This window comes from Branchiostoma floridae, chromosome 5, assembly GCF_000003815.2.
Source record: "Branchiostoma floridae strain S238N-H82 chromosome 5, Bfl_VNyyK, whole genome shotgun sequence".
Lineage (NCBI taxonomy): Eukaryota > Metazoa > Chordata > Leptocardii > Amphioxiformes > Branchiostomatidae > Branchiostoma > Branchiostoma floridae.
Window position 1 is genome coordinate 8,869,798 of NC_049983.1, and position 25,034 is coordinate 8,894,831.

The window sequence follows — 25,034 nt, forward strand, 5'->3', positions numbered from 1 at the left end:
TTGGGGAAACCCCCTCCGGCGCGTGGCGCATCCTGGGATATTTTCATAGCTCTAGTGCCACCGGTTCCAACACAACGTGATACTTTTCCTAGTCAAAACCAGCCAGAAACGACGTGACAGCAAAAATACAGACATTACGAAGTAGCCAAGACCAGGGATGGCGAATCAAGTCGACGAACCGTATGTGGTTGTCTTTCAAATTTGTCCTTTACGCAGCGAAACATTCACAAACGTTCGATGCCCCCCTCCCCACATATTTTTGTCATGATCATGCACCGATTTTGCACTAACATTAATTCATAAACATCTTATTTTGCATGAAATAATCGATGTAGATGCTCGTAGAAAGACTTTCCATTGGTGCTGTGTTTTCGTTATATTTTGTTTCCAAGCTTTTATTTTTATTTTCACAAACATCTTTTATTCAACTCCAACAAATACGACTTGGACAAAAAATATTTCACCATCCAAAAATTTATATGTGTAATTTCTGGACTCCTGTACCAGTAAGTGAATTTAGTTCTTGGGGATTTATTTTCATGGTAGGGAGTGTTTGCAATAGCTCTCACTCAGTCATATTACACTACATACAGTCATCATCAGCTTTATCTTCGCTGCATCTCACATAGCCGCAGAGACGACTGTGCGGCTACATATCACAGTGATGGAAACCCTTGCGCCTTTACACACCGAAACTGAAAGTCCGAAATCACCTATTTAACAACTGAGCAAGGGTGGCTACAGACTGACAGAGCAGTCAGTTTTCAGCAGTGCTGGTGTGATCGATTGTCAATGATGTAACCGTATCTACCCACTGGATATAATAATAATCACCAGGTGTATTTTGCCAGCCAGTAGGTACCCAAATGAGTAATGAGGCTGATTAACGTGGTCGAGGCACCTCCTCGAGCACGGGACCCCCGTTTTACGTCCCTCCCAGAAGACGATTTCGTGGAAAGCTTCGTGAGGCTACAGCAATCCGGTCAGTCCTTGGTTGGTCCCCCATCCAAGCACTATCCGGACCGCGCGTTGCTTAACTTCCGAGATCGAGGGATCGGGTGTACCAACGCGCCACGCGGCCGTATCTGGTGTATTTTGCAGCCAGTACTGTAGGTACCCAATGTGTTGAGTAATGAGGCTGATTAACGTGGTCGAGGTGCCTCCTTGAGCACGGGCAGCCTTGTCACAAACTTTTAGAGTAGGGGGCTAATATATGAAAGTAGCAGGCAAGGCGCGTAGCGGCTTGCGGCGAGAAACGAAGTGGCGAGCTGGGGGTAGGTACGGGAGGGGGTGGCCCCCCGTCCCGTAGGGGGGTCTGGGGGGCCTCCCCCTTGGAAAATTTTTAAATTTAGACCCCTAAATATGGTTTGGGGGTGTATTTTGGGTAACTTTTATTGTTATCTTTAAACTTTGAATTGACAAAAAAATCAAAAATTCGGCATAGGTTCCCCGCTATGACCCCTAACCGGGGGCCAACTATCAGAAAACTGCCAGAGGTTTATCAAAACAAATTGCTGCGGGATTTTGTAACAGGGAGCACTGGACTTAAAACTTTTATTTTTTGAAATTCTACCCCAAAGTAGCCGGCTGGAAAAATCTAAGTAGGCGGCTAAAATCGCCGCCTGCCGCCTTGTTTTGACAAGGCTGACGGGACCCTCGTTTTACGTCCCTCCCGGAAAACGATTTCTTGGAAAGCTTTGTGAGGCTACAGCAATCTGGTCGTACTTGGTTGGGGATTCCCCATCCAAAAACTTCAGAGATCGAGGGATTGGTTGTATCCAATGCGCCACGCAGCCGTAGCTTGATATATGTGTCTAATTTTCAAAGATTAGGTTCAAGTCTATCAGTATTTTTTCCGACTCCGTTTTCACTGTAACAGGTGCCTCCTACACATCATAATACTGCACAATGTATGGTTTGTACATGAAGCACTTACTCTCACCTCTCAAATAGAAGTACCCCCTGGAATAAAAGTACCCCCCGGACAAATCTTCAAAATCTAATAAAAGTACCCCCTGGAATAAAAGTACCCCCCGGAAAAATACCAAATTGACATGTAAACTGGGTCTGCCTGCTCGTTTGCACTCGTTTGTGGTGTTTAGGCATACCGATGTAAACTGTGTCCATGCTACTTCTGTCCAAGAGAAGATGATAAGTAGGTAGGTTCTCTTTATTTATTTGTGCCTGAGTACCGTATCAGTTAATTGTATATATAATGAACAGAATAACCATAGTTATCTTGTTCGATATATTATCTTTTTTTTCCATTTTGTAATAAAAGGTAATATATAAGATTGATTTATAGTATTCGTAATTTTGTGAAAATTTACATGATACTTGTACATACATTTTCTACTTGGAACTTGAAGCAAGTGATCATGGAAAATTTTTGTAATTGTAATACTTCAAAAAGAATGGCTACATCACACTGCCATAATCTTAGAATGTTTATCATATTTGGACTTTTGTAATTGGTTAGATTGGGCCTTGAAAAATGTCATATATATATATATAAAGAGAGAGAGAATAATACATTTGACCTGTACATATGTAATCTATTCACAATTCGCTGTGAGCTACACGTAGTTATTACATCCCATGGTCCAAAATACACGATGGAAGAAGAAGTGCACTGACCAAGTGAAGCTTTTAATGTGTAAAGGCTAGCTACAAATATCAGCACCTATTCCTCTCTGCATCTCTTGTTATCAATTCTAGAAATTTAGTGAGAGAAAGAAGTCAAAGAACACAGAAAATATTTAACATTTTACACCTCCCCCTACATCCATATCGTATTGCTGATTCCTCTGCAGGCATTACCGCAAGATAGAAAAAAAGCATGTTCCTTTGAGCCCTTTGTAAATTTTGACTCCAGCTTTGAAACTGATACACACCAAATATGGCTTAATGTATTCATCTATGAGGCAGGGAAACACTTTCCCACGGCTTATATGCACACTGCCCCGCCCACTGCACCATGCCTGCTGGCGGTAAAAGTCCTAAAAGGCCTGAAGAGACTTGACTCCGCCCCGTTGTCCAGTCAGGTTTACTTTTGGGGAGTGCTGACGGCATTTGGATGTTCCAAAACATAGAATGAAATCGGGTGGAACTGACAATAACTGATGATTAAATGACAGTAACAAATGCTCAGAAACATATCTGATGGCAACAGTGCTCCAACTTTTCAAAAATATTTCATACTATATATTGTTAGTTTAGTTTCTACTTTGATAAAATGACCAAAAGTATCTGCTATCGTGAAGAACTTTCAACAGCCTCCCACCGCCTGATCGGAACGTACCAAGTGTCTGAGGGACAAGTGTCTGATTATATATTTTTTGCCTCCATAAAAATGATACTAATGCTGTTAAGTGGAGGAAGGAGCGGAAGTTACGAGGAAAAAGTGTTGAGAACGAGGAGGAAACATATTTGTACTAGTAGCTGTATTTGTACAAGTTCCACGAAAAAGATTGTCATACAAGAACACTCCCTCGGAAAGCCGACACTCTTGGCTTGCCACATGGGAGACCCGCCCTGTGGGTACTGGGGGACCTGGTAAGTCACGTCAGGCAGCTCCCCCCAAAATAGTAAATTTTGAGCAAAAATACCACGGAAATATCGGCAGAAAAACCCAAAATTTCAATATTTTTGGGGTCCTAGGTTAGTAATGAAAGCCCCAATTTGAAAAAATAAATAAACGTACCGTCTAAAATAAGAATGTACCGGGTGGATTTTGAGGCTGAAAAAAATAAACGTACCGGTACGTTTATTTGAGAGGTGAGAGTAGACGAGGGGAAAAGACGGAACAAACTTTCACACATGGTTTTGAGTTTGGTGAAGTGGTTGCTGCAAAAAACACGAACAAGCAGTGAGGCAAGCACGCAGAAAATGGCTTACCGCCAATATAAAACTACCACAAACATTTCTGTATGTATAGTAACATTACAACCAAGGAAGTTAAACATCCTTGTAATAACCAATATCAATGTAGTAAAACAGTGAGCTAGTGGTGTACAGAGCATCTATGCTGAGTAATCAGTAAAGATCTTCCTTGTAAATGTTTTGAACCATTCAGAAACGCATGACGGGTGCAATCAGAGTACCGTGTCTCTGTGGTGAAAGAAGCAAGCAACCCCACTGCTCTGCCATATGGATCAAATTTTTTGTGGGTGCAGAGGGAGATGGTTTGAAGCCTATTCAGGCATAGATCATCCTTTGGAATGGAAGTTTAAATCTTAAATGGCCCTGTGTATGGAAGACTAGCATGCTAAAGAACCTAACACACTTCTCAAGAAAAGTGAGGGTGAGCTGGTACATGTATGATTGGTCAAATACTTGGAACATTATACATGTAGGCTCTTACCTTCTCTCTTGTCGCTTGATGACCAATGACCATTGAATATCAGTATGTGTGTTGTATGTAGGATGATGGTGGATGGGCGAGTGGACAGCCCAGGTGGCAGCTGGCCTGACAGGTGGAACCATGTCAAGAAGATGCTGGAAAGGGCCGGACCATTCGCACATCCTGACTTCGAGCCCAGTCCGGAGGTACATACTTCAGTTTTCTCATTGCTTCGATGATTGAGCATTCAGGGGTCATGGGTTTAAACCCCAGCCTGGTCATACCAAATATTTTAAAAATTAGTATTGTACATTTACGCTTTCTCTGTTTACATGAAGCACTGATAAGAAAGAGAATTTCTCTTCAACTTTGCAGGCTGAATCCCACTTCTGACACCATGTCACGAGTCCTGTCTAATCTTTACTCTTTTTCCATCTCTAGGTTGTGGTTCAAGTAAATAACACCAAGCATAGGTGCATTTTCTGATGTTTTTTTCCCTCAACAGACGTCTCTCCGCCTGTGAGCGTCAAATGTCTTCTCTGGAGATTTCATTTCTTACACATGCAGGTTGATCTGTGTTTTGTGTAAGATTACACTATTACTGCTAACTAACACCACATATAACCGAGTGTGTGTTTCCCTCCCCAGACTATCCAGTTCATGCTGGAGGTGTGTAAGATTCTGGTGATCGGAGCAGGAGGGCTGGGCTGTGAGCTCTTAAAAGACTTGGTAAGATATATTCTACACATATACATGTCTAGAAAACATATAAATAACATTTCATTCAAAGCATAATGTATCCACTGTCAAGAAAGAAATAGAGAAGAGGTTTTTGTAAGGCTGTTCCTGTTACCTTGTAGATGTAGATGGAAATCTAGTTGAGATAGAAAAATGATACTGTCAAATGTTGTGCTTAAAATGTTATTTGTTGTTCTTATACTGTTACATAATACAAGAAATATGCTACTGAAATGTTTTACCACCGGTACTCTGGATACCATCCCTGTTTTACACTTAATAAGTTTATTTTGTGTACACTAAACTCCAATCTAGTCAGGGTTGAGACTTCAGTAATAAGCTGGACGAATCTACACTTATGTACCAGACTAAGTCTTAATAGCTGGTTGTGTACTTACTTGTAACCATGCCCCCCTGTGATGCAGGCACTGATGGGTTTCCGTAACATCCACGTTATTGACATGGACAAGATTGACGTGTCCAACCTCAACCGGCAGTTCCTCTTCAGGTCAGATGACATTTCTTCTCACTGTTTATTCTTTATTCCAAGAAAGTCAACATAGCAGAGATACAGTTGCTGACAATTGCATACCTGAATTGCATTGATTTTTACAATCCGTAGTGAAGACAGCGACAATAGGACAAGAACACTGTCATTTTTCTTACATTATCTGTGAAAAATGGTCTTTCTTATATTCTCAGCTATATATGATGGAGCTTTTGGGCTCTCTGTACTGTTTAGTAAAAACCTGCCATGTTACGCCATGAGGCGGTTTACTGGGCATGAAATAAAAGTAGTCAAAGAAATTTGGGAACTACCTGAAAACTGCTGTAAGTGAAGGATATTTATGTGACATGTGATGTCAGGGCTCGAAATACTTTTTTCTGCATACCTGCACTGGTGCAGGTAACACTGAAAAGTACATGCACCAGACAAATTTTACCTGCACCACTCTGAATTTAGGAAATATGGATCATACTAAAATTGTTGAGGAACCAATATTGCTATGTTTTCTTTTATACCTAATACATGTAGGTGGTAACAGTCAATGCAGCTAATGATAATTCACATACACCTACATCATAGGACATTTATGTATAAAACCCAGTACATGAACCAGTGCAGGTTAGGTGCAGGTAGACACCAGAAATACCTGCACAGCTCTAATTTTACCTGCACTAACCTGCATATGCATGTAGTATTTCAAGCCCTGAGTTGTTGTTGTTTTACCATGGTCAAAGGAGGCCATATATATGTTGCTGATATGCCCAAATAAGCATTTTTCCTATTAATATTATACAACTAATCATTCTTCATAAGTGGCTTACACTTAACCAATATTGTATTGTGTCCCTGACAGACCCAAAGATGTTGGGAAGCCCAAGGCTGAAACAGCAGCAGAGTTTGTGAACACCAGAGTTCCAGGATGCAGAGTAACACCGTATCCACTTCAAAATGAAATACATGAAGTACATTCGGGCTGTTTCCACATTTGAATTTATTTTTCAGTCCTACTCATTTTGAGGGAGACCATGTTGTTGTCATTTTAAGCTTATGAAAATACATTTTTATCTATTTTATGTCATCAAGTACAGATTTTGGGGACGGACAAGGCAGGGCTTTAGCCAGCTCAAAATTTTTTTCCGTCAGCCAATTACAATCATTGCAAAAAACGCGAAAACTAATTAGAAGCACTGAACTGAGACCTTGAAAAATGTGTTTTAATGAGATTATCGTATGCGAGAGGGCGCCGACACACATTGTCAACAATCATAACAATAGCAAAACAAACAGTGTGTGGCTTTTACGGCCGTGGACGGCGTCCCCAAGCTGTCTGTAGCTTCCACCAAGGATTTTTGTCTGTCAAGGTTGACGGATTGGTTTCAAAACTTTTCTGTCAGACGCAGCAAATTTCCGTCAAATGACGGAAAAACGGACGCTGGCTGGAGCCCTGGGACAAGGTGAAATTTTTCCGTCCCAAGAAACAGATTTACGTTCTGGGACGGGTCCCAGAGACTGCCTAGATGTATGATACGTGTATAACTAGAGCTTGACAGAAGAATGTTTTGCATATGCTTGCAAATGTTGTTTTTTCTGTTGTTTTTCCATTGTTGGCCTTAACTTGAGATCTGTTCAGACACTATGCAAAAATTCAAGACTTTGATGGAGAGTTCTACAGACGTGAGTTGTAAATATTTGTTTGCCCTGTTGTTTGTATATTTCATGCTGTTTGTATTGTTTTTACCTTTCTGAAGGTGACGTACCTACTAGTACGTACCTACACACTATTCCTGATTGTTGAAGTGTTTCAGAAAGTCATACATGCATGACTATAGTACAAGTTCAGTTTCAGGAGCGCTGTTCATATGTAAGCTCAAAAAATAATGTTTAATTTTGTTCTTTCAATATCTTTTACAGAATTTCATATCATAGTGTGCGGGCTGGATTCAATTCTTGCACGACGTTGGATGAATGGAATGGTGGTAAGTCTCAACTCTTTTTTTTTTGTAATAAATAAATTATCCGACTAAATGTTTGTCACCTTTAATACACTATAAAATGGTTTATTAATACATATTAAGATTGAAATTAAAAAACATTGGCTTCCAAACAATAAGTGGCACAAAGAAATTGATTAAAGGTGGTGACTGCATTGAAACTATTCTTTCCGAGGTCAATAGTGATGATCAAATGCTTCCTCTGATTACAAGTGCCTCCTAGCAACCATCAAGAGAACTGCATGTAGCAAACCAGTGGCTGGAATCCAAGAACTTCTGATGGATTGTACATATAGATGGAAACATTCTACAGCAACTGTAATGGGTGCTTGCCTGATGTCTAACTCTGTGATTAAGGAGAGTAATATGATATAGGGTGTCTGCATTCATGTAACTAAATATTGTCTGCCACACTGGAAGTTGCCTGGTAAATGAGCTTGTACATGTATTATGTAATGTACTATGTGAATGCAAATCTTTATCTTTGACACCTAAAGTTTAGCCAGACAAGTATGGTAGCTTTGATATCACATGCAAAACCCCCATAGAATGATATCATTATATATGTTTCAAAAGGAAAACATATTATAGTTTTCCTGGCCTACTGGCCAGTGTTCTTTTTTGTTTCTTTCGTCATCAGCCAATCAAAAGTCATGACAGTTTATAACATTTTTTTAATTAGGTAACACTGGTACAAGTAGCTCAACTGGCAAAGCAACTGTCTATGTTTTGGTGGGACAGAGGTTCTGGCTGGATCAAGGCCTAATTTTTGTGGGTTACAAAACTAGGGAATCCTAGCGCCCCTTGTTTCTGCACTGTTTTTACCGCTCCAAGTATGAGTGCAGTAGATATCAATTTCAAACAGATTGCCTTATCAAGATTATCTCCACTTCTAAGTCTATAATATTACATAGGTTGATTTTATCGCCAGTAGCTTTCAAACCTTGTTTTTTGTTGTTAAACATCTTGTTCTTGTGACTGTTTCTTGACAACTTTCTGTGCTGAATTTAAACACAGCTGAGTCTGATAAACTACGAGGAGGATGGCTCTGTGGACCAGTCTTCCATCATCCCTCTCATAGACGGGGGCACCGAGGGGTTCAAGGGGAACGCTAGGGTCATCCTGCCGGGGATCACCGCCTGTATGGACTGTACACTGGAGCTGTATCCACCGCAGGTATGGTACTTATAGGGAAGGAATGAATAGATGGATGGATGGATGGATGGATGGATGGATGGATGGATGGATGGATGGACGGACAGACGGACGGACGGGCGGATGGACGGATGGATTAAAAGATGGAGAAAGATTGAATGAAGGTGTAACATTACTTGTATATGTCTGGGACCACTGCCTGTATGGACTGCACACTGAAGCTGTATCCTCCTAGGAATGGTAATGTAACTGTTCAGGAGGGAGGGGGAGAGGGAGGAGTGGATAGATAGATAGATAGATAGATCTAGATAAATGAATGAATAAAGTAAATGGATAGATAGATAAATGAATGGATGGATGGAGAGACAGAAATATTGAATGAAGGTGTATTTATATATGTCTGGGATCACTGCATGTGTTGACTGTATACTGGAGATGTATTCTCCACAGGTATAGTATTTGTAGGGTAGGAACAGACACATACACAGATATATACTAGATGGTTGGAGGTATACAGGAATAAATGTGTGTTTGTCTGGAATCACTGCCTGTATTGACTCTGCAATGGAGATGTATTTTTCAAATGTAAGTACAAATGTAGGGCACTGTAACATGTGAGTCAGAGAGTGAGTCAGTAATCTGTATCTGTATCTACATGTGTATAAAGCCGGTATAACCGCCCTTTAGTCATTGACTGGGAGGCAGTGAGTCAGTCAGTGAATTTATGAATAGATGAAAGTAGTGAGTCAGTGAAGTCAGACACACGTATGATTTCACAATGGCATGGTCACCGATGATGAGGACAATGAAAACATTGATATGATTGTCTAAATCTCAGTTTTGTTCAGTTTTTCCTCTTCCAGTGCTTTGAAATATTGTTACATGAAAAGCTGTATATATATTTATGTCATACCTGTGACGCGAAAAGGTTCGATACGGGTGTTCCGGACTGGGTGATGACTTTCCGTACGGCCCGGGCTTATCACACGGGCTCCATTCGAATAAATCGAACTGTTTCGAGTGGGCCGAGTACGGCGCCATCGAAAGTTCATTACTGTTGCAACGCTTTTTTTTTTCGAGGGCAACAAATTTGTTTAACTTCTGGCGCATTTCGCATCAAAACAGTGGTTTTCTCAGGTGGGTATGACATAAATAAAATACAACACGGTGTATTCCGCATCACCTTCGGTATATATATTTTCCTCTGATCTGTTTTGATTTTTACCTCCGGTAAGGAGGGTTACCTCCTGAATTTGAAGGAGGTTTTGTGGTTGGTCATGACTTTGCTGACATGAGACTTTCAGACTTTGAACAACTTATTTTGTCTGAGTCTGTTTTTTTTCTATAAATCAATATCCTTTTTATGGATTCTTCTGGCATGTTGGTAGTTGAATAAGGTATCAAACGCCTTAGCCACACTGGAAACACCATTATTATTACGTCACGGAGTATTGTGTCCTGTGGAGTCTTGTTTTAAGATGAGGGTTATGCTAGCTATAGGTTTCGTGAAAATCATCTCTATAATAGTGGAAGGAAAAGCCAAAGATAAATGTTGTCCTCCACTGATTCTGGGGCAAAATATATACAGACTTTCTGTAAAGTTTCAAACACATTTCTTATATGGCCCTTTTTCTATTTATTTTCAGGCTGTGAGCACTTTTCTATTTTTAATACTACATGTAATATGACAAGACAGCATGGGTATACCTCTGTATCTTCTCATTTCGATTTATTTGTTGTACAACTTTGGTTCTGTTATTTTGTTATCGGTTCTTTTGTTGGTTATCGTGATTGATATTTTGTACAAGTATCAGTTGGTGGTTATCGGTTAGCATTTATCAATATATTAGCTTTTGAAATTAGTTTATCATTTGTCCTTCATTATTATTATTTTCATTGACTGTGTTCATACTGTTTATTGCAGTTTTCCTGTATTTGGTTGTGGAGGAAATATTTTGGTTTCAGTTTTTTTTATGTTTTTTTGTTTGTTTCCAGCCCTCCTTGACTTCTTACCCTTAGTCTGTGAAGTTAGATAATAGATACAATGATATACTGATCAGAAAATACTAGTCTATTGAAAACAGTTCTTTTAAAAGAGAGCATGACAAGTTTAAAGCTACATAGGGATGTACGTGGGGATAGGCATGTAATATGTGTCAGAAAAATAAGACCAGTTTGTAATATTGATGTATGAACATACTGTTAATCTGTCTCCTATGAGCTACACTCATGAATAACTGTATTTTGTTGGTCAGGTGACCTACCCCATGTGTACCATAGCGCACACCCCACGCCTACCTGAACACTGTATAGAGTGGGTACGGATACTACTATGGCCCCAAGAGAAACCGTTTGGAGGTAAGTAGTGTTTCCAAGAAACTACTTCTTGGCATTCCAAGTTCTTCTCTCTATTATATAGCCCTCACTTCAATCAAATCTGTCTTTTGTTACATTTCAATTCCTCCTTTATTGGTTTCTTTCCACGATTGTGCAAAGTACTAGTATTCTGTATTACGTTTGACTTGTTGATCTATACGACCTCATTCTTTTCTTCATTTCCGTCTCATTCTATTCTGCTCTGATCAATTCTGTTTCATTTGCCTTTCAATGTTTGTTTGTGTGTTAAATGTTTTCTTCTATGTTCATCCGGTGCTCAGATAATGGAAAGCCGCGGGAGGAAAGGGGTGAATTTTATTTCCTTCCTGCTAACACTATGATATTTTTATATTGTAATAAGCGAAAGTTGGAGCATGGACTTGACAAAGGAAAATAAAAAGACGATAACAGTCATCTCTGTACAAGTGACCACCTCTACATAAAGACCAACTAGTCAATGTGACCACTTTTCGTTCATCCATTAGATAATTTTTCCCATTACATGTAACACAAGCATTGCAAGTCGTGGCCATAGTAACCACCTGTCCATATAGACCAGTTCTGTCCATCCCCTGAGTGGTCCTCTTGGGCAGGTTTGACTGTAGTCACAGTTAGATCATGTGTTTTCAAATTTGTGCAAATATCTGTATTTTCAAACCCTAAGGCCACACTAATTTAACTTGTTGGTTCTCGGATTTTTCAGAAAAAATTTTTAGCGATGGCAAAAAAAGAGAAATTTATTTCCGTGGTTAAGACTGAATACAAATGATAATACAAAACATAAAGATTAATAAATTTTCAGCTCGAAAGAAGCAAATGAACACTACCACTGTACGATAACTACATGTACACCAGTCCTGATTGTTGAAGTTTATCAAAAGTACAGTTTTTATGTACGTACTTACATGTATGCCCTTTATGAATGAAAACTGCAACGATAACTACATATATGCCCACATTATAAAAACCTTTTAACGACACTTACATGTAATCCAGTTTACCATCATGATACTACTAGTAGAAGGTTGTTGAATGGCTTGATTGAATGTTGAAATATTTGCTGCATAGAAGGTACAGTGAATTTTTTTGATAGGAGCATGCGAATCTGAGAACCAATTTATTGAATTTGTGTGGCCTAATATCTGTTCAGTAATGATTTTACCATTGCATGTTGTATACATGTACATGGTTGCTATGACCTCTGTCTGACCTATCCTTTAAGTCAATCTCTCATTTGATTCTCCTAACCAATCAAATACTTTGTTTAAAAGCCTGTTGGTTAGTGCGTGAATGCAATGAATCACTCAACTGTAAGTGGTGGTAACTGTATGCAAATCATCCTGGGAATGCTACATGAAGTAATCCCAAAGGCTGATATGTGTGAATAAATTTGCCATGGAATGTACATGAATGTCTTTTTGAGTTTTGAATCAAGGCTCAAAATACTGAGTCCGCTGTGCAACAAAAATTGTGTTCCACCTAATATTTTACTGTTGGTGCACCAATGCACCTAGATTTTTTTAAGCTACAGAGTTAATTATGTATTATACAGAATACTCCTGAAATTCAAGTATCAGAAAAATTAATAAAACCATTGTTGTATTTTGTTGTTTTGTTTTTTCAAAATCAGGAAAAATTAATGAGCGCGCTGATGTCATCCATTGCTGTGACCTAATGACAATGAAACAAGAAATTCTTCATTGTGTAAGAGGAATTCCCTTCTCTATAATGACCTGCTAAACTGATGAAGCTACATGTATCTAACATGCCTCTAAATGTTTACTAACCATAGAGGACATAGGGATAGACGGAGACGACCCCGCACACGTCAAGTGGATCTACGACAAGGCGCTGGAACGGGCAGAGAAGTACGGAATATCCGGGGTCACCTACAGACTTACACAAGGTAGAGATCATCTTCTCAATGATATGTTTATCAGTGATACATAAAATTAACGCTAGTTAACCTTTATTCGTTCAGTTACCTTAATTCGTTTTTTCAAAAACAGGGAATCTACGGAGACACGGTAAATGCAACATCAGTAATAACCACAGGAATGCATAACCGAGAGACTTAAGTGTTCAGAATATTCATGAAAAGGCTCCGATGACCACGCATTTGAAAACAGCGAGGTCAAAAACGTACCGTCCCTTATTGTAATAGCCTACCGCTCTATGGGAGGATTTCGTCACCGTGTTGTTCGCCGGAATGGCAGAGATCTATCACATTCGCTTCCAGTTCACAATTATCATGCACAAGACAACTCAATAAAGTTTGTGTTGCTAACCAGTAACTGGACTCAAAGTGTGATCAATTGTCGAAAACCGTCTCTTTGTTGCCACAAACTGCCGCGCGCGATCGAACGTCGCCATGTTTTGTCCCAGAAACCTATGGTCGCAAGCGCGGGAAAAAGATTGGATGACGACATTACTAGGTATTTCTTAAACTTACCTTTGATATAAACTCACTAACTCGCCTTTCTCTCTTAGATCATTAAGCAGCCATCTATTAAACATTTTATGCACCACTAAGAATGGAAATGATATTGAACATCGACAAATTAATTGATTTTTACTCTGGTCCCCTTTTTTTTCAAAATGTGAAAGTCCCAAGCCAGGCGTAGCGTTAAACTGTTGCAAATACGGCCTTGAAGACGATACCAACAGTCTCAGTACGGGTATATGGTACATCGATAACAAGATTTGTACTGCATATTTGTCGACCACGAGTCTGACAGCAATGTTTTATATCATTTATTGTGGATAATGTGGAATCTTTCGTTCTTTGATCCAGGGCATTGACAACAGTGACATATCAGACATCGCACCCCTTCATCTTTAGTGTTGTTGGCCGCCGGAATAGACCTTTGACACAAATATATCGGATTACATTTTGCCGTGTGGAGGGTGCAAAACACTGTACAGATGGTTGTACTGCAAACTGATGATTACCCGCTTGGTACTAGCCGCAGCACGCCGTTCAAGTTGCAACGAAAGGTGCATAAGTTTCATGGAACGATCATGGCGCCAGGATCGATTTACGTCACGGTCTACTGACCCAACAACCTCATTTTTTTACCAGCGCGCTACTGCGTGCGATGTAAATACTCAGCGGTAGTTGTCGGGATTTTTTTGTTGCCTGAATAAGTTTGTAATCTAGAGCACTCCATTCATGTCAAGAAAGGAACAATAGCTTCAGCATAAAGTAATTAGCAGCGAACAAACATAATGAGTCTCGTCAGAACGAATAAAGGTCACGCCCTCCGGGAGCGCGGTCGTTCTCAACGCAACGCCACGGTGTTTTCAAATTGAGACATTTTCATATTAGCATGGCAGGAGAGAAACTATATCGTGGATGGGATGAATGACAAAGGTAAACAACAATATCATCATGTTAAAGACAGAAATTATGCTTTGTTCTTCTGCCAGATTGGAACAAGCTGACTCTTGATGAAAAACGCAACGAATAAAGGTTAACTAGCGTTACCATTTTAGGTCAATAAACTCAGTGAACAAGTCAAGCTACAAAAATGTGTACACTCTTCCACTGGTTGTAACAGAGAAGACACTATGTACAGTTTATATATGAATGAAGCTCATCAATGAAGGTAGAAGTAGTAGTAGTAGTAGTAGCCATGCATTATTTGATTATACTGTAAATGCATTTAAGTTTGCGGGGATTTAATTTCGCGGTAGCGGGAAAATGGACTTTTCGCGGTGGTTTTAATTTCGCGGTAGCACCATGCACTCTTACTGTTATGGAAAAGTGTTTGCGATGGTTTTAAATTCGCGGTGAAGCGGCCGCCGCGAAAACCGCGAACATTAATCCACCGCGAACATTTTTGCATTTACAGTACTGCCGGATAGTCCTCACACCACGCTTCCATGCGGCTCTGTCCAGTGGGTTAGATGGCCAGGCAGGGTTCGAAATACATAGACTTAACTTGCAATTTGCACACAATTTTCAAGATTTGCACGTAAAAATGTCCTGAACTTGCAATTTTGCATGTTGAAAATACCTGGCCATAAAAAATACTCTCAGGAATTAGACACCCTAGTCTTAGACAGAACGACATATGAATGTCTGTCTTTCTCCTTCCTTGTTTTTGCCGGTAACTTTCTCCGGTAGCTTCACTAGATGTAATCAAAATTCGCCGATTCAAGCTAGCTACCCTCGTCGCAATCACTACCTAGTCTTATTTTGCATGTAAATTTTTCAAATTGCACGTAAATGTTTTGCCAACTTGCAATTTTGCATGTAGCAAAAAAAAAAGTATTTCGATCCCTGCCAGGTAATAAGATAGTCAAATAGCAGATAGTCAAGCAATCATTCAAATGGGGAGGTAGAGAGGCAATATGATAGAGAATGTACTATCCTACTCTGAACAGAAAAGGAGGCCAGTGTATGGAATGTTTTTGGCTTGGAATACAGTGCTCCCACCCGCATAAGACAACAGCAGCTCATGTACTCAAACAACACGTACTACAGGAGCTAATTGACACATTTTGCGTCACCCTTATCCATACATTTTTTTACTTTTTTCCATTTGGACTATCTAAAATTTGTCCTCACCTCCTTCGCATATGAATTCATAGCCTCCTCTTAAATGTCTGACCATTTCGAAAATCACATCCAGTTTCTTTATGGCATATATATTTTTTCCCAGGGAACTTCTCACTTTCGTGAAGGTCTTATTTTAAACAGTTACCCATGTATGAATTCGAAATAGCTACAGGCCCTCTTTCATTGTATCCATCCCACTTTAAAGTAATACATGTAGTAGCATAAATGGTAGTAGAGGATATTTTGGATACATTCTTCAATTTGAAACTGTTAGGCATAACCATCTGATTTAAAAGGGTGGAAAAAGGTTCATGTTTAATTGAAACATTCATTTTGATGCATAAGACCACTGATAAGTTGAACATCGCCATATGATAACTTTATGACACACTAGCTTAGTGCTAATAATCACTATCAAATAAGATGTGTAATAAGTTTTGTTAGGTGACTTATATCTTAATGATTTTTTAGGTGTTAGGGTATCATATACCAGCTTAGTTCTACATTTTGTAGTAAGGCCATGTTAATATTGTTCTATGGATGACATCTGCACATGTAAAATTTTTTGGCTATTTCCACGCAAAAAATTTTGACCATACTGTAAACTGTACACAGCAGCTGCAAAAAGAATAGATATATATTGTAAATTGCAAAGAAAATTTGAAAACCGATACTAATATCAAAAATGCAAAAATCAATTCCTGATTCAAGAAAGAAGTGAAAGAACAAAAATGACGAATCTATTATTTGGTATGCCATATTTTGTGTCAATTTTGTGTCAATTTTGTATTCATACACTTGCATCAGTTTTTTGGGTTCCCAGAGGATGTCAACCATACGATCAAATCAACATGGCCTTATCACTAACCCTCCCCCCCCCCAAAAAAAAAATTTATTACTTGGTAGAATTGCCATTTGAGTAATATCTTTATGATTTATAATTTTTCTTTTTTTCCAGGTGTTGTGAAGCACATCATCCCAGCGGTGGCTTCCACAAACGCAGTCATTGCAGGTTGGACTTGATTGAACAGATTAGTCTCCTGGGGACGGGTAATGATTGCCCATCAATTATGCATAAGGGAACTGCCAAAAATTAACCACAAAAATCACAGGAGCATTTTAAAACTTCCATAGCCCAGCAGGGTAATCAATCGCTCGTGGGAAGAACATATTGACGACGTCATAAACAATTAACCATTGATTAGCATATTCAAGTACAATTCAATCTCTACGACGGGATAAAAAATGGAGACTTACTTTCGGATGTTTCGAGTGACATCCATCACTCTTCAGCGTCTTCTTCAGGCAGAACAATTCAATACAAGTACAGCCAACTCGAAAAACTGGTTGAAACACTGACTTCGAGGGATAGTATGCAAAATTCAATCAAAATGTCAATCAAGTTGTAGCAATTGAATTGTATTTGAATATTGTTTGCCTGGATGTCTAGAGTCCATTCCAAGACACCATGAGGGTTTTTAGGCGATATTTATAATTAGTCTGAATTATTTTGAATAAAAGAATATCTGAGCCACAATAATTAAATTATTTTTGAAAAATTGACTGAGAAAGTACTCAAATATTTGAATTCCTTTGACTATTTTAGAAACATTTTGAAAGTAACTGTACAAAAATATCTTTATTTAGAATAATTGTGAAACCTCTGTGTGATTATTTGATGTTTACAAATATTTACAAAAAATGGTAAACCTCCCCAAATGGTTAAATTAGTTTATTGCCCCCATAAAAGTAAGCCCCATTGTTGTATCTGTATATTTTTAGATTTCACTGCTGGGCACTGTTGGATCCTTTGTGGTGGGCCATTGTTGCATGGCACCCAACCATACTTTGCAAGGATGTGTGAATTGCTATCTTCCCAGCCCACAGAACCATTTACAAAAAATGGTAGAAAATGGTAGAAAATGGTAAATAATGGTAGAATGCTGTTATCATTATTTAGAAACCATTAGAAGTATCCAATTCCACACGATGAATATTTCCAAAGTTTTACAGGACCAGGGAAATATTTATAAAGTTGAAACAGTGTTACAAATATTTCTGAAGTATCAAATGTCCTAGACATATGATTACAAAACTTTAAAATCAATTCTAAACAATGGCCACAAACATCCGCATGGTGTCTTGGAATGGACTCTATCCGTAATAAACGTAAAATTGATTAGTGTAGTGTGTTATTCTTTTATAGGATTTCACTGTTATTTTCCTGTTTCCATAAACACTTTTTCTGCTTTCTTTTGCTTTTAGCTTCCTGTGCCACGGAAGTCTTCAAAATTGCAACAAGGTAAGTCAGCTAATGTTTGGTGAATGTAAATGTATTCCAAACAATTAGTGTCTAATACCAGCACAGAAAAGAACAAGAATTAGTCATGCTTTCAAGTAGCAGGGTTGTCAACCAAGAATTGAGTTCAAAAGTTTGTCATTAGGCCACACCAATTTAATTTCTTGGTTCATGGATTCGCTCGCTCCTATTTTTTGGAAAAAAAAAATAAAATAAAAATTACCATTCAGCACATTTTCACCATTAATGAAACCATTCACCAACTTTCTGGTGTAGCAAATTGGCCTTTATATTATAAGTTCCTTAAAGGGTGGGTACAGGTGCTGTTACTGTACAATAATAGCGTTTTTGTACTTTTTTCAAACTGAAAACTTTTTTTCTTTATGTTTTGGATTAGCCGTTACCTTTACCCCAACCATTTTATGATTTTTATTTTTATTTCGCCCTCTCGCTCCATATTTTTTATGAAAAAATCCGTGAACCAAGAAATTAAATTGGTGTGGCCTTAGTATACTCATTAGATTAGCTTTAAACAATGCTTACAGCAAGATGTACAAAGGTTAGATGTGACAGGTTGTTCAGTATAAATAATATACCCTTCAGTAGACCTCCAAAGCTGGTGTGTTGTGCCGACTATATCCAGTTTATTAGCGTCCATTGTTCCCTGTCTTGCAAGGGTTGGACGTTGTGGTATGTCATTTAGATCTGATAGCTGATCTCCAGCTGCCTCTGTCAAGGGGTTTGACTTCTTGCAAGTTCAGTTTTCTAATATCTTCATTGACACTGTCAACCCATCTCCTCTTGGGGCGACAAAGAAATGAAGTTTATGGCAAATTCTTCGGCTAATTGCATATACAGTCAAACCTGTCTATAGCGGCCACTCAAGGGACCGGACAAATTTGGCCACTATAGACAGGTGGCCTCTGTATAGAGGTGGCAACTTGTAGATAAAATACCCAAGGGACCGATAAAAAGTGGCCACTATGGACAGGTGGCCCCTCTGTAGAGGTGGCCCCTAATATACAGGTTTGACTGTAAACATGAAAGTATATGTAGTGTATAGCAATATATAGCAAGTGTATAGTCCAGTCCAAGAGCTAATTCTAGATTTTTTGTAATTGGGTTCGAAATACATGCAGATAAAGATACTTACAATGACGTGTGTTGGATTGCCACACACACTCATCACTCGCTCTGTTCATATTTCAGCTGCTGTAACCCTCTGAACAACTACATGGTATTCAACGACACAGAGGGCCTGTACACGTACACATTTGAAGCAGAGAAAAAGGTAGGCAAACATCTTCCAACCCAACTTGAACCATTCCTCTTCATTGTCTTTCAACAGTTACTAATATACAAAATTAATCAATTTTTTTTAAATCTTTTCTTCCACTTTGAAATAGACTTTTGACGTAAGCTGTTTTTCAAGAGTTGAGGAAAGGATTTTGTTGACATGAGTAGGATAAGTATGATAGTGAAAAAACAATAGTTTGCAGATATCAAAGATGATTAAATTTTATCTCACCAAGACTGCAACTTAATTTAACGGTAGTTCACCTTAATCTGTGTGGTAACCTATATTTGTTGTTTTAAAAAACTGGGTCTTATAGAGATTTCAGGTCAACAACATGGGTTTCAAAATATTGCAATGTGAAACTACCGTCCATCGACTTAACGATCCCCAAATCCCCTATTTTTATATACAACGGATATAGGTTACTCTACGGATAAAGGTGAACTATCGTTACATCAGGTTACAGTAATACATTCTATATTCACAATAATCGTGTTCATTAAAGGATAATCAACGATAGTATAATTCCATATTTGATTCAAGTTGTTTATCACATATATTTGAATACTGCAACTGAAGGCTATGTTCTTAAGTTTAGTGCTTATCAAACTACTGCACATCGTAGCACCCAAGTGGGAGATTTATCTTCATTTTGGTATCAGAATAATCAGGTAGATCAATACAATTCATTCAACAATATCCCCCCCCCCCCCCCATATACCCACAGGAGGACTGTCTCGCCTGTAGCCAGGTCCCCCAGAAGTTCACCTTTGCCCCCTCGGCCAAACTGAAAGATGTCATCCAGTACCTGTGTGACAATGCAGCAACGTAAGTGTCGCAGTTTGCCATTGGCTGTAAGTTACATGGGACACCATTGACCGTAAGTGTCATGGGATGTCATTGGCTGTTAAAATGTTAAGGATTGCAATTGCCATTACCCGGAAGTGTTATGGATTGCGATTGGTCAGAAGTGCAATGGGATGCCATCGGCCATACATGTACATGTAAGTTTTATGGGTAGGAAGTTGGGAACACACTATTGGCTCTAATTGGCTATAGACGCCATTGCTCATAAGAGTCATTGGATGCCATTGGCTGTCCAATCTTGGTTACTGACTATCTTGAACCTACATGTGTAAATTGTATATAGGCCTTTTTTTAAACCTCTGTAGCACTGCCACATGCAGAGGTAATGTTATTGGTTGATTCAGTGGTGTATATCCTTAGGATAACTTAGGATAAATTGTTTTTTTATGACTTCTATTCAGTAAGCCTGTAGAATTACCATTTTTTTAAATCATGAAAAAGTGTCAACCATAGCAAGGTACGGCAATGCCCTAAAAGTTAGTCAATAATGTCTTCTTGTATCAGCTTCCCCTCCTAACTGCAGACCACAATCATATAAATCCTTCGTTAAATCACATGTATCCTTACTTGGCACAGAACTGAACTCTCCCAGTGCTAATCAGTTAGGGCTTTAGTAAAATCATTCATAGCAACGGCGGACCTGTATCTATATTTGGCCCCATCATTTCATTTGTACACCATTCCCATGTACGTAATGCAATTTTCCCTGCTCCACTTTGGGCACTTAAACGTTTATTTCACAGATGACGTTGGCATACTTTTTTATTTTGACCCGCTTAATCTCTCCATCTTCCAACCCTGTTCACCTTTTAGGTCATTTCATCTTTCCTTTAGTTAATAATGTCTTCTTGTATTAGATTTGGGTCTCCTGAAGATCTCGTGCATAAAGATTAATTTTGTCTGTTCCTGGGATATTCGGAAGGAGACAAATGAAAACCACAACCTCTTTGACTTTACAGGCAGATGAAGGCACCTGGAGTCACCGCTATCGTTGACGGGAGGAACAAAACGCTGTACATGCAGGTAAGACCTGTCGAAATCTGTTTAACGTATCCCGGACATATCCGGTCATTCCTCCCAGTAAAGTGTGGTGTCCCAAGGTGACACCACTCATCCCTGGCTGCAGGAAATTCCATTTTACAGCGGAGATGTCCCTGAATATTTTAAGCAAACTAAATGTCATGTCTGCGGCAGACGGCACGCTTGAGTTAACCCCATAACTGGCCAGACACCGTCGTTAACACCGTGCCCCGTGTTTTAATACCTTACAGACGGTAGAGTCAATAGAGAAGAGGACACGAGATAACTTAACAAAAACATTAGAAGGTAAGAATTTTTCATGCTGTTTTGTTGCTCTTTATGAAAGTTGTCTTTGTTAATTCTTTATCAGTGGATGTTAATTTTTCTTGTTTATTTTTAGAAAAGGTAATTTTTTTTATTGAGATTTTATACTTTTTGGTAAATGCTCCACTCAGAGTTTGAAAAGATTTCAAATCATTACAAATGTAGGCAAGTGTGCGCAAACACATAACACACACACATACACACACACACACACACACACACATCCTTTTTTTAATCCTTTTTGGACTTTGGCCCAACTCTAGTTATACAATACATTTTAACAAAATATAGTGCAGTGCATGAGGGCACTTATATTTTCAATGCCAAACTTTAATTTTGTGCCTAACAGTTACAAATTTGTGGATACGTTTATCCTTCTTCAGGCTAAACAGGCTGAATAAAAAAGTTAATCTAATTTGAAGCTATTATTTGACTCCACTGCCTAATCCAAAAAAAGTCCAGAGTCGGTAGTATTTTCTAGGGCAGGTCGGGAAACAGGAAACAACACGTTTTATCCTAGGCCTTACTGTACACTATCATTTGGAAATTTTGTTACGAGATGTCTTAAATGTTTAAGATTGAATGTTTATCCTCTTCTCCAGAATTGGGTCTTGCAGACGGACAGGAGCTGGTGGTAGCCGACAGTACCACGCCGCAGTCTGTCATCTTCAAATTAAACCTCTCCCCGTAGACAATCACATGTAGACTCCAGCCACATTTGTATCAAAAGTACCCAAACTATAAAGTCTACGTTGACTTTAGGACAAAATTGACATGTCTCAAAACTTGGCTGAACCACTGAACACTTAAAGAATCAAGTATATGCACACTAGCCCCTTACATGCACATTGTATGCCTAATACCAAATGCAATTTGTACATCAAGACATTATTCTTTGTCTCAAGGTAGTTGCCAATAGGATATTACAGTTTATCTGTTTAGAAAGAGCTTTATATGATAATTTTCCTTTATGTCAGTGATTTCTATGATAGTACTTACAACGTTGTGTAATAAAATTTTCTTATTGAAGACTTTTCCTTAGTGTTACTGCAGATTCCTTGACAGTGTTATCTGTGATTTTTTACTCAATCCATCTTCTAATAAACTTTCCACCCTTTCAGATTTCCGGGTAACAAGAAAATTTGATCAGCAAGTATTAATTTAATAAGACTGCGTTGGGTAAAGGAATTATGACCGATCCACGAGCAAACTTTTGTGGAAATGGGGTCAGAAAATTCTCTCCCGGTTAAGGAGATTCCTTTAGGCCACACATATTTAATTTGTTGGTTGTCTGATTTAAAAAGACGATGTTGAACTTGAATATGATGATGAATACAGATTCTGAGAGAACGGTGTGTACCCTGATACACACACATATGCAAGTTTTAGGCCCTGTTCACACACACATGTATGTGTTCAAGTCTAGATCTGTATGAGTTGCATATTGACATGTGTTTGAATTTGGTCAAGTTGATTTGATCGTATATGGATGACATCCATGCACGCATCAATTCTCTGCCAGTTTCCAAAATAATAAAAAGTTTTTGACCTTACAAAGCAGTTGTGAATGAGCAAATATATGCAGTAAATTGAAAAAAAAAAACATATCAGAAGACGAAAGAAGATATTCTAAAATTCTAAAGTCAAAAAAGAATGAAAATGAAAAATCTATATATATTAATTTGTATCCATTGTTTTGTGTTATTTGTTCAACCTTCCTGACCACTGAGATTTCATACAGAAGGCAATTTTTCATTTAGCCAAACATTTTGTTTTATTCGATTTTTTATCAGTTTTTGGGTTCCCATATATTATAATCCATATATTATAATCAAATCAACATGACTTAGGTAAAGTTTGCGGCGAAAGATGACTTTTCTCTGGTCCGATAACCAGGCTGTCAAATGTAAAGCAAAAACAATTTCTTCCCTGCAAAATTTATGAAAAAAATTCCAATATGAAACTCTTACAGACTTAAATCTACGCACAAGTATAATCAGACCCTTGGGAGTAAAAAAATAGATCCAAATTTTCTTCCCATTCCTCTGTTTTCTTCATGTCCTCCCTTTAAATGTTGACTTTAAAATGTCTTTCCTATGACGTAAGTCACAGCTCCTTTTACGTTCACACCACGGTTCAAAGTTGTTCTCAACAAAACAGGCCTTTGGGAGTAAAAATAGATTCAAATTTGCCTCCAGACCTCTGTTTCCATGATGTCGTCCTCTTAAATGTTGACTTTAAAATGTCTTTCCTACAATTGCTAAGTCACAGCAACTTTTACGTTCACACCACGGTTCAAAGTTGTTCCCAACAAAACAGGAGGGTTAATGTAACATTGACCCAATCATCATTTATGTGGGATTTATAAAATACTTGTAAAAGAGTGATATTTCCTTTTTGGCCTGTAGGCTATAATTAATGCCACAAATTTAACATTTTATGGTTATCCGCTAGAAAAACTTTGAGTATAACTTTTATGTTCATTTTCCATGAAGGAAATTATGTCATTACTAATATAATGTATGACAGTAGGTTGGCCCTGACAGTATTCTCTGTTTAAAATGTGCCAACCGAATTGAAAACGCACCAAGATTGGGCCTAGCAATGTTGATTTGAATATACGGACAACATCTGCGTGTGCATCAATTTTGTCCTCCCCTCCCCCAAAAACGTTTTTGATCATACTGTAAAATGTACGAAAAAGATGCAAAATGGGCAATTTTATGATGCAAATTGCAAGATTTAACTGAAAATGGATACTAATGTGATACAATACCCCCTCCATGGCAAACTACCCCCCCCCCCCCCCTCACACACACACACAGTATCAGAGTCTTCAACTACATGTAATTGAAGTTGGACACATAATCAGAAGATGTAAAAGAGGAATCTATCGTTTGGTAAGTTTGTTTTTTTGCACACTCGTACTGTCATCAGTTTTGGGGTTCTCAGTGGAAGTCGTCCATGTAATCAAATCAACATGCATTACCAGGAACCATCTAACTTGTAGGGGATATTAAAGAGAAGGTGCCTTTTTTCTACAACCTTGACAAGGCAAGTGACATTGTAGTACTCTTGTTAAGTGTTTGATGGTTGTGCCCATATTTCTTTATTCGGTGAATTTGTTTTTTTTTTAAAGGCAGCTATCTGTGTCAACCATGCACAAAATATGCACTGTTCTGGTTCATTCACACGTTCAGACCCTTGTAGTATATAGTGGCACAAAAGGCAGCAAGTTGCAAAATATGCACTGTTCTGGTTCATTCACACGTTCAGACCCTTGTAGTATATAGTGGCACAAAAGGCAGCAAGTTGCCGTACTGTTTCAGTAGCTAAGCACTTCAGTTAAATGTGCCCATGGCACCTCGAGCATGGGACTACCATTTTGCGTCAATTCCAAAAGACGCGGGTGCGGCCCAAACCGAGATGCCCTACCCAAAGTAGTTCCCTTTCTTCCAGTTAGCAACTAATCGGAACCAGGTGCTCAACTATGAGGCTACTACCAGTTGAGCTACAGGGACATCCCAACCAGGCCCATATGTGACCTGGGAAG

The 25,034-nt window shown here is 38.7% G+C and overlaps 1 protein-coding gene across 2 annotated transcripts; it reads left to right on the forward strand.

Annotated features, from left to right (window-relative positions):
- On the forward strand, positions 1-22,515 carry LOC118416033 (NEDD8-activating enzyme E1 catalytic subunit-like). 2 transcript variants are annotated; one of them, XM_035821075.1, is made up of 18 exons: positions 1-180; positions 4,425-4,548; positions 4,991-5,071; positions 5,506-5,588; positions 6,442-6,522; positions 7,219-7,262; positions 7,500-7,564; positions 8,597-8,755; positions 10,990-11,092; positions 11,392-11,418; positions 12,903-13,016; positions 16,633-16,686; positions 17,940-17,976; positions 19,183-19,264; positions 19,998-20,098; positions 21,097-21,160; positions 21,409-21,463; positions 22,084-22,515. In XM_035821075.1, exons 1-18 carry the CDS (start codon positions 158-160, stop codon positions 22,170-22,172), a joined length of 1,386 nt encoding a protein of 461 aa, XP_035676968.1. In that variant the 5' UTR covers positions 1-157; the 3' UTR covers positions 22,173-22,515. The 2 variants fall into 2 exon arrangements, with proteins under 2 accessions (XP_035676968.1, XP_035676969.1); XM_035821076.1 differs by lacking the exon at positions 11,392-11,418 and having other exon boundaries at positions 2-180.
- The last annotated feature ends 2,519 nt before the right edge of the window (positions 22,516-25,034 follow it).

Coding starts and splice junctions, on each gene's coding strand:
- LOC118416033 (XM_035821075.1), top strand. CDS start 158: ATGGCGAATCAAGTCGACGAACC. Junction 5,589..6,441: donor AACCGGCAGTTCCTCTTCAG/GTCAGATGACAT, acceptor TGTCCCTGACAG/ACCCAAAGATGTTGGGAAGC. Junction 17,977..19,182: donor GTCTTCAAAATTGCAACAAG/GTAAGTCAGCTA, acceptor TTCATATTTCAG/CTGCTGTAACCCTCTGAACA.